Source organism: Sebastes fasciatus, chromosome 19 (genome assembly GCF_043250625.1).
Source record: "Sebastes fasciatus isolate fSebFas1 chromosome 19, fSebFas1.pri, whole genome shotgun sequence".
Taxonomy (NCBI): Eukaryota; Metazoa; Chordata; class Actinopteri; order Perciformes; family Sebastidae; genus Sebastes; species Sebastes fasciatus.
In genome coordinates this window covers 5,897,389-5,907,997 of record NC_133813.1, presented here as the reverse complement: position 1 = coordinate 5,907,997, position 10,609 = coordinate 5,897,389, and the positions used below count along the sequence as shown (strand labels likewise).

Sequence of the window (10,609 nt, the reverse complement as noted above, 5' to 3'; positions counted from 1 at the left end):
CTCAAACTTCATTAGCATAATATGTTTTTCAAAATGTTTTGAGAAGTTTTTTCTGTAAATAAAACCAAAAAGAAGTAGCATAAAAACAATCTACAAAAATATTATAATTTTATTAAATACTGGAAAGCTCAAAACATTAAATCCTTAAGAAAAAAACAGATTATTTAATTTTTATTGGGCTTATTTTTCCCATAAAAGTTTGCACATAGTATAAAAAGGCAGGAAGCATGTCCCACTGACTGCATGAATGGATGACATGTTGCCATGGACACGCTGCTCTGATCTTGAAACGCTGCCCCACTCTGTCCACCGCGCCAGGACTTACTCTCGCAATCTGATTGGCTCCTTCTCTCTCACCAGACATCGTACAACTCACCCCATTGGCCAAGCAGATACGGCCTTTGGCGCGTGGTTGTGAATGCTCTATTCTGATTGGTCAGAAATCTGCGGCCGCATGATATCTCTGAGCTGTGATTGGTCGGTTAGCTCCAGGTGCTGCTGTCGTCATATATAAATACACTAGTTGTGCCGGTGGCCGTCACACAGACTGGACTGACTGGAGTAACGGTTTCAACTCTCATCATCTCTGGAGTTAACTTCACACACACAGGTGAGGTCTGCTAATTCATAAACTTAATCCCAAAGACGACACACAAGAAAATCTAATTTTGAATGCGTTTAATTCGTGTTTTTAGATGATATTAGCCTGTTAGCTCGGGATGCTAATTTCTGGTCCGTCAGTTATATGTGTCCGGGTAACAATCTTAACTGGCTGGCATCATCATGCTGTTTCTCTGTATTATGACCCAGCAAATTCCAGTGTCCTACCATAGTGATTTTTAATCAACTAAATGAAAACTATTGTCACATTCTTTTAGGTAACAAACCAGTCTATTCTTTCATAAGTGTCCCCTTCTGTGTGACAAAACAATCTTAACTGGCTGGCATCATCATGCTTTAAAATCAGTATCCTTAAAGTATAAAATCAGGGTATTGTTTAAAGCCATATTATTTTATGTATATAACATTTTGCAAAGACATTAATCAAATTAATTATGTAAATTTCATCTGCCAAAAAACTGGGATTGTTAAAAGTGGAGTAATATATCAAATTTTATTAGTATGATATATTTTTATATTATACGTTTTTTCTGTAAATAAAACCAAAAAGAAGTAGCATAAAAACAATCTACAAAAATATTATAATTTGATTAAATACTGTAAAGGTTAAAACATTAAGTTTTTTAGTTGTAAGTTTTCAATCATAGTCAAATATGTTTTAAAATCTTTTAAAAATATATAATAATTATATGTATAATAATAATATGCTTGTTCCTCTGTATTATGACCCAGCAAATTCCTGTGTCCTGCCATAGGGAATTTTAATCAACTAAATGAAAACCATTGTCACATTCATTTAAGTAACAAACCAGTCATTGTTTCATAAGTGTTCCATCACATTTTCTTTATTACATCTACTCTACCTATCTTACAAGTGCAGTTATCTCTGTTTACATTACATATATTTTATATTTTATACCTCTAGTGTAACACTTCTGTTTCTATTTATTTATTACATCTACCCTACCTATTTTACAAGTGTAAATTATCTCTGTTTACATTACATCTATTTTTATATTTTATTCCTCTCGTGTAACACTTCTGTTTATATTTATTACATCTACTTTACCTGTTTTATTTTCTTCATAACTGTGTGTGTTTTACCTGTTATGTTTTATCTGCCTCGTTTAGTCTTTGTCAAGTATTTGTTTTAAAAGCACAGACCAGAAGTGGCAACTGTGAATCTCGTTGTATTTAATAGGATGACAATAAAGCTTTCTATTCTCTATTTCTAATCTATTCAGTGTGATAGAGTCTAACGGGTTACAGAATTAAAGTTCCAGGAAATCCCGTCGTTGCCCTTTCACCCAGTTAGCTCTCCTCTCCTCTCTCTTATCTGCTCTCTCAACAACAACACTGCAGCTTTATGTAGCTGTTTAGGTACGTGGCATCTTCAATATAAGATAAATGCTCGCTAGCTGTCACATGTTTTGACATAACATTAAATGCCGTTAGTTCAGATAAGCTCCTTCTGATGGCTTTTCTAGGTAGTTAGCTTCTTTGGTAACCTTAGCTAGTGGTGTGTGTGCAACGCAACCGGCGTTGTAGTTCGTTTGGTTGGTGTTTAAAGGTCAAGTAAAGCAGATACAATAATAATATGGCAATAAGTGACTTTCTATTAAGTAGTGCAATGATCTTAGCTGACATGCTAGCTGCTCAGTAACCTTGTAACCTAGCTAAATAGCATTAGCTGTGAGATCTCTAAGCTAACAGTGGAACAACACTGGTGTCTAAGGTTACCTGAGGCTGAGTCCATAGATTGATTGATAGATAGATAGATAGATGGATGGATAGATAGATGGATACATGGATGGATAGATAGATAGATAGATGGATACATGGATGGATAGATAGATAGATAGATAGATGTACTCCTATTGATCTCAAATTGGGAAGTTATTGTTACTGCAGCAGTTTATACAGACAATGCATAGTAACAGTACATAAAATGTACATGTCAACACTAGAGAAATATATCCTAGAATACTGGAATACACTATAAATATCCCTGACTACTACAACTATCATAAAAAATCTAAATTATAAACATAGGATAACCCTCTATATACATTAGCAAGTGTGCAGTAACATACTATATACATTAGCAATCTGTGCAAGATACTATATACATTAGTTATAAGTGTGCAAGTTACAATGTTTTGTTCTTTAATAAAAAAAAAATTGAGGTAGTAAATGTTCAAATGTAGATGTGCAAATTTCAACATGTGCAAGATTATTACAGGACGTTGCCCTTTGCAGCATGTCATCCCCTCTCTTTCCCCCTTTCACAACTATCAAGATTCAAGATTGACTTTATTGTCATTTCACTGAGTATTTGCATACACAGAAGGAAACAAAATATTGTTTCTCCCAGCTCCCGTAAGTGCACTAAAAAGGATAGAATAAATAAGCATTAAAATGAACAATACCTCTATCACTGACACTATCTAATAATGGCCAAAATAAAAATTTTAAAAAATTACACTCTGGATGGATGTAAGTATTGGCTGGTATTATTCAAACAGAGTAAGCAGGATGCACTTTGACCTACTTAACAATGTTATTACAGTTGTTAACGTTTTGGAAGCTGTGGGCTGTGCACATGTAGCTTTGGTTGATTGATTGAGCCTGGTTAATTACTGAAAACTTTTCAAAGTTGTAGTATTCCGACACTACCAATGTATCAGATTAATATGCTGACATGAAACCTCTTCTCATCCCATTCAGGATGCCAGGATCAGCCCCAATCAGTTGCTTGGGACCATGGCCCAAAGATGTGGGTATCATTGCCTTGGAACTGTACTTCCCGTCCCAGTATGTTGACCAGGCCGAGCTTGAGCAGTTAGATGGCGTGGCAGCTGGTAAATACACCGTGGGCCTGGGCCAAGCTCGCATGGGCTTCTGCTCAGACCGCGAGGACATCAACTCTTTGTGCCTGACGGTCGTCCAGAGGTTGATGGAGAAGAACGGTCTGTCCTATGACAGCGTGGGTCGATTGGAGGTCGGCACTGAGACCATCATCGACAAGTCCAAGTCTGTCAAGACGGTCATCATGCAGCTGTTTGAGGACTCTGGCAATACAGATGTGGAGGGCATTGACACCACAAACGCCTGCTACGGAGGCACAGCTGCACTCTTCAATGCTGTCAACTGGGTGGAGTCCAGCTCATGGGATGGTGAGGGAACAAACTTGTGTTAATATTGATGTGTTTTCGGTATTACAGAGTTTGTTTTCCACTCATGGCTCAATTGTTTAGTCTATAAAATATCAGAAGTGTAGAAGTTTTCATTCAGTTGCATCATTATGAAGAGTTTCGTAGTGATTACTGCTAAAGCCTGACTGATCAGATTACACCATTTTAGCAGATCGATGCATTTAAGCAGCCGTAATCGTTGCAACAAATGACTTGTTACACTCCTATACAATGGGTTAATAAAAATCTGCTTTTCCCTTCTCCTCATGTTTCCTTTCTGCAGGGCGTTATGCTTTGGTTGTAGCGGGCGACATTGCTGTCTACGCCACAGGAAGTGCCCGGCCTACGGGAGGGGCCGGTGCTGTGGCCATGCTGGTCGGGCCCAATGCTCCTCTGGCCTTTGAACGAGGTCAGTTAAGGAACTGTTTGTTGTGCACAATTTGTTACAACAAGACCCCACTGTTATTTAGCTAATCCCATCATGCAACTGTTTACTGATTACTAGACAAAGATGGGAGTGCAGATAGTGCAGTCATACATACATAGGAGTACTACATATCGAAGGAGCTGAATTGATCTGTTGTGCAGGTTTGCGAGGAACCCACATGCAGCATGCATACGACTTCTACAAGCCAGACCTGATGTCAGAGTATCCCGTGGTGGACGGCAAGCTGTCGATAGAGTGCTACCTGAGTGCCTTGGACCGCTGCTACTCCGTGTATCGCAACAAGATCCACGCACAGTGGCAAAGAGGTGGGTTCAAACTGTTGTTTATGGTCCATATAGACTGATCCCCATTTAAGTGTTCCATGTAGGCTTGTTTTATATAGTTTTTACAGTTAGAAAAAGTACAACACCGCAAGCCCAAGAGGTGCAGAGGTATCAGAGATCCTGCACAAACTCGCCATTTTTAAATAGCCAAGCTACCATCAATTGCAGGTTTGTTTGGTTGTCTGTGACGAACAGCTAAGAATTCTGCGTTCATAGCTACTACTGTGTCTTCAGTGGAAAACGAAATTGAGAAAAGTACGTGGTACCAAAATTGAGTTAATCCAAGCCTTACCATGCGGTGGAAATCGTCATTAGTAACTCATTCAATTTTATTACTGCTCCATGTTAAAGATCATACATCTGAACACCTACAAATACAGATCTAACGTTCCAGCAGGAAAACCATCATACTGCTACATAATAAGAGCAGTTGTATTATTACAGTTGACTGTAACTTCTTCTTTACCTGTTGTATGTGATAGTCAGAGTACCTTTCTGCATGTGGAGGGACTGGTGTGATAATGGCCTGATTAGTTAAGAGGGTTTAGGACGTTACCTGCTTGCGGTGCTAAGAAGTTGACCCTAAGTTCACTGAACATAAAGTAGTTTAATGAGATGAGCCTTTAACCTGATGTGTCAACACGTACAGTAAAGAACATGAGGCTATTAAAGACACGTTATGAACGTTTCCAACTCTACTCTGAAATTTGCTGACCCGTAAAATGAAGTGTTACCGTATTTTGTACCTAGCTAGCGCAGTGTGCACGGTGCAGACGTGGGAGGGGAGGTGCAACAAGACGAAAGGGGTTTAAGAGATAAAGCAGAGCAAGTGTTGGTATTTGGGTGAAAAGTGTTCTCATTGCTCTTTCCAACTGTGTCACTGGATTGGAATCCAGTGTGTTACAAGCAGGCAAAAGGTAAAGAGGAGTCTAATCATTCGTCTTCTTCTTGACAGACGGTTCAGAGAAGCGTTTCAACTTGGACGACTTTGGCCATCTCGTCTTCCATTCTCCGTATTGCAAGCTGGTGCAGAAGTCGTTGGCGAGACTGATGCTGAATGACTTTCTGAGCGACCCCAGCCCCAACACTGACACGGGACCCTTCGCAGGCCTCGATGCCTTCAGGTACACTTTGAATAAAGCAGCTGGGCAGGAGACAGGGTCTTCTAAAACAATCCTCTTGTATAAAGCACTAAAAAGAGTAGACTTGTTGCTGTAAATATAATATAATGTAGTATATTATATAGTATATATAACTGTAATATGGCCTCAAATAACCGTAGATGTCACTCTACAAAGATCAGCTCTTCATTAATGACAACAGGAAGAAACACTTTGGTGATTCCGTTGCTGATCATTTGGGTGTGTTTGAATTCCAGAGATGTGCGACCAGAAGAGACCTACTTTGACCGGGATGTGGAGAAGGCCTTTATGAAGGCCAGCGCAGATCTGTTTGAGGAGAAGACCAAGCCCTCACTGCTGATCTCCAACCAGAATGGAAACATGTACACCCCCTCTGTCTACGGCTGCCTGGCATCAGTCATTGCACAGTATGTCTCAGTGCCTGACTTTCTTTCATCCATCAACTGTATTTAATCATCATCTCGAGTGCATTGTTAAGCAAAGTCACTGTGAACTTAGTCCTCTCAAAGATCCTGGCACGGCTGATTGAATTAGTGATGGTGTTGTCGTATGTAAGGAGAATGTTTGTTGCATCTGTGTTGCAGACACACATCGTCACAGATAGCAGGACAGAGGATCGGGGTTTTCTCCTATGGTTCGGGATTTGCTGCTACTCTGTATTCTCTCAGAGTCACACAGGACCACACACCCGGTAAGTCGGCCTCGGTTCAGTTCAGTTGAGTGATGTGGATGAGATTAGAACGTATAGTCTAGTATAGTATATAGGGCTGTCAAAGTTAACGCGTTAACCTAAATTAGTTATAACGGCACTAATTTCTTTAACGCAACTTGCGATTTTTAGGTTGTAGCGGGCTCAGTTTTAAAGCTATCATTTGCATAATGAAGCAGAAATGTATAAAGAAAATAATACAGAAATAAATAAGTTTGGGGGAAAAGATAAGGGGAAAGGCAAAATCATGCAGAAATAAGTACATACATTTTATACTGGATAAATACATTTAAAAATAAATGCAAAAAAATAATTGATTCGAAAATCGATTGACAGCCCTTATATTATATAATATAATATAATATAATTGTAGAAACAAAGGGAAGGTGTGTTCTTACATGTGATTTGTTGACTGTTTGTTCCAGGATCCGGTCTGGACAAACTTGTGTCCAGCCTGAGTGACCTGAAGGTCAGACTCGACTCCAGGATCAAGGTCTCGCCTGCTGTCTTCTCTGAGAACATGAAGCTGAGAGAGGATACGCATCACTTAGGTATGACCCCGCCGTAACTGCTGCTCCTGTCTGATTCAGAGGGAGACCTTTGACTTGGTTTAGTTTTCTCTCAGAACACTTGAATTGCAATATGCTGAAAGGTTATTATGGAATTTTTGCCCAATGATGCCAAAAACTTGTTGCCTATTGAAGTCCAGTCACTTCCACACAGTGAGGCATACAGCTTACTAATTAAACACTGGTATCAGATCGGTACTCCGTATCGGCCGATACCCAAAGCCCAGGTATTGCTATCGGTATCGGGACTGAAAAAGTCGGATCGGTGCATCCATGCTTAATATTAAGAATCCTGCATCTCTGATCCCATTTTTGTTTTTCAATGTGTCCGTGCAGCCAGCTACGTCCCTCGAGGCTCAGTGGAGGATCTGTTCCCGGGGACATGGTACCTGACACGAGTGGATGACAAACACCGCAGGGAATACGCCCGAAGATCTCTGGACAATGACCTGCCAGCAGAGCCGGAAGTTGTTCGCAACAGCACCGCCACCGAGGTACAGGACGAATAAACGTTAGGACAAAGTTTCTGATGTGGGAAATCATTTGTGTTCCCCTTAAAGTTACTGATGAATGAAAGTCAATACTTCCTGCTGCTGTTTCAAATTAAAAGCTTGCAAGAAAGAGGAGTGATCATACCCTTTGAGCTGCCAGAAGGCTTTTAATGTGACACTTCTGTAGGACGGAGGTGATGAGTTTCACTGACGGTGACTCAGTGACAGCAAAGTAGAAGTGACTGCTAATGTTACTAAATAAACCCAGTCTTTGTGTTAGAGAAGAGGAGCTGAGAGCAACATGACACGACTGTGGAAATGTACATTATACTGAATGTCTGCTCATAACGGAGCAGCACATCAGAAATGTATTTGACCCTAATTTTAACTCATTCAGTGCTCTATGAACCACCAGTTAATTTTCTGATGCTTTCTGTTTCCAGCACATCCCCAGTCCAGCCAAGAAGATGCCTCGCATCCCCGCAGCCGCCGCCGGCCCCGAGGCTGTAGTCAGCAACTGAGAGCGCTCAGCTTACCTCTGAGAGGCGTCGAGGTCCAGCAGTCTGGAAACTGTAAGAACTAGACAACACTAGAGGTCAGGGAGGCTAGTAAGAGACGCCGGTGTCGCCTTCCAAATCATTCTACATTCAACTAAATTAGGTTGGAGCAGCGTGTCATTAAAGACCCGTGGACAGCTGTAGACACTACTCAACTGCCTGCAGCCTTCCCATCATGCCCCTGTCAGACAGTCAACTCCATATTTGACCACAGACTGATCACAATAATCATTTGTTTTACCAATCCTTTATTTCAATGTTAACATTTGTACATATTTCCTTTTTGCATTCGTGCAAAAAACTGGACAGTTTATATTTGGGAGAAGCACAGGCAGATGTTTGCATGGATTGTCGCTGATAAGCAGACTTCCTCCTGGCAGCTGGCAGCCAGTGACAGGAAGAGGGAATGGACATAATTAATGTGACTGAGGGGCCTCGACTGTGTTAATGTATAAAATACAGTAGTGCTGCTGCCACCACCGCGGCAACCCAGCGCGTGAGCTTGCACCCCCCAACTCGGCTGTTTGTGTTCAATACCTCAGTTTTCTATGAAAGGATGTGGTCAGTTTTTCTACAGGGCTCTACAGGTTCATCATGCTGCTCCACCCAGAATCTCCCTCTCTACTAACCGGGTGGAGTCTCACTTTAAACTGACTACTGTAGCTGAGCTGACGTAGTCAACATGTCGACCTGTAGGAAACATTCATCCACACAGAAGATGTCAACCACCCCACACTAGGGGGTGATGATCCTCATGCAGAACTGTCATTTTAGTTTTTCTATTTGCCTTTTATTGCCATGAGACGTCTAAACCCGTTGAGTGAGTGGCTGCTGCTGTTCTACGTCAGCTTTACTTCACCTTATATATAAAGAAACCGCTTGAGGACACATGTGTTATAAAATACTTTGTAACTATTTTAACAAATAGTTGATTGATCGATGATTTGATTGATAATTTTATCAAGCAAAAATCCAAACTTTCTGGGGTTTCACTGTCTCAAGGGTGAAGAAATTGGCTTTTTTTTTTTTACATTTTCACTAACAGACTAGATGATTAATTAGATTGAATGCGATTATCAGTCGCAGCCCAATGTTTTTCCACACCACTTTGCAACGCCACAAGTCTTTGTGTCACCACCACTACATGTACAGTAACCGCTCATCATAGTGGAGAATGTACCCAAACATGTTGTCATTACAACATGATGGACTGCAGTAGTCATGCTGCATCTTAATGTCTAATGTTGCCCAGTAAGTAGAACACAGTGCAGCCACAACATCAGTGGGTTTAGACTTTTCTAAAACGAAAAACGTTGCACCGGTGTCATCCTAAAGTGCAATCGGCAAAATATGGCTTTTTTTAGTAGCAACGGTACAACATAAAAGAATGATGTTGGGAAACATACAATGAGTAGATGGGGAGCTGTGTATAATATAGCAATGTTCAAGAAGTCTACCCAACTTAACCCTTGTGCATCACCAGGGACATTTTGGGCTTTTTTTATTTTTCAATCATGTTGGGTGTGTTAATGCATATGGCATAAATATTTTGAAGTTCAACCTCAACTCCTATAATAAGTCTATAATAAACATATGAGCCAAAATACAGACCCTTAAAGGGGAACTTTGGTAGTTTTCAACATGGACTCTTTTATTTTCTCATGTGTTTGTGTCTAACTGACTAATAGGGACGACCACTTCTGAAATCCAGGTTGAAAAATACCAACGCTGCTCTCGAGGACAAAAATTTCCTCATTAAAACTACCATGTTTGATCCCAGGACAATTATACAGCATAAATCATGCATTCTTTATTCGACAGCCCCGGCTTCAACATTGGACTGTTTACCACCAGATTGAGCCTCATGTTCTCATGTTTGCCCTGTAGGGGCAGAAACATGCTGTTCTCCTGGTGTCCACTAGAGGCATCGCTGCTATGTTATGTGTTTGATGCAATGCATCCAAATCAATGTTGTTGCTAATCATTGACATATCCTAGACTGTGGTTAAAAAACAATGTAACTCAGTGAAAGTGCAAAATAATAATATATATAGTATTTTTATAGCAGTTTTAGGAAGGGGACATTCTTGCTCTCCAAGATAACAAGTTTTCTTTTTTAATCTGATACTGCACAAAAAATAAAAATGCATCCAAATCAATGTTGTTGCCAATCATTGACATACTGTGAATTAAAATATAATAAATCCCCCAGAGAAATTAATATAGAGAAAATATACATATTTTATACAGTGGCATTATGTAAACAAACATTAAAAGGGTTAAAATACTGAATATTTGGTAGTTATGGTCATCAGGACTGATGATGGTTAAAAGATTGAACTTAAAAGTGGAGAATAATATTAATATAATTTGATGGCAGTTTTTTGATGCAGACATTTTTGTCCTCTTAAGGACATCAGAGTTTTTAAAGTGAGGCACAACGGTTAAGTTAACACTGTAAATGTCCACATCTGCAGCAGCAGCCCTCCATTAAATCCAACCTCCATCAAGGTCCCATCAGTTTAAGTGGTGCTGTGTGTTGCTGCTGATGTTTC

The 10,609-nt window shown here is 40.1% G+C and overlaps 1 protein-coding gene across 2 annotated transcripts; it reads left to right on the top strand.

The window, feature by feature from the left end:
• Positions 1–494: 494 nt before the first annotated feature.
• On the top strand, positions 495–10,213 carry hmgcs1 (3-hydroxy-3-methylglutaryl-CoA synthase 1 (soluble)). Of its 2 annotated transcripts, none has more exons than XM_074618383.1 (10): positions 495–610; positions 3,349–3,797; positions 4,099–4,224; positions 4,404–4,568; positions 5,542–5,710; positions 5,965–6,135; positions 6,313–6,419; positions 6,863–6,988; positions 7,343–7,500; positions 7,941–10,213. In XM_074618383.1, exons 2-10 carry the CDS (start codon positions 3,350–3,352, stop codon positions 8,016–8,018), a joined length of 1,548 nt encoding a protein of 515 aa, XP_074474484.1. In that variant the 5' UTR covers positions 495–610; position 3,349; the 3' UTR covers positions 8,019–10,213. The 2 variants fall into 2 exon arrangements, with proteins under 2 accessions (XP_074474484.1, XP_074474485.1); XM_074618384.1 differs by lacking the exon at positions 495–610 and adding an exon at positions 1,889–2,001.
• The last annotated feature ends 396 nt before the right edge of the window (positions 10,214–10,609 follow it).

Bases quoted from the DNA above. Each gene is read 5' to 3' on its own strand.
- hmgcs1 (XM_074618383.1), top strand. From the start codon at position 3,350: ATGCCAGGATCAGCCCCAATCAGTTGCTTGGGACCATGGCCCAAAGAT. The intron at 4,225-4,403 runs GTCAGTTAAGGA...TCTGTTGTGCAG, and splicing joins TCCTCTGGCCTTTGAACGAG to GTTTGCGAGGAACCCACATG. The intron at 6,989-7,342 runs GTATGACCCCGC...GTGTCCGTGCAG, and splicing joins AGAGGATACGCATCACTTAG to CCAGCTACGTCCCTCGAGGC.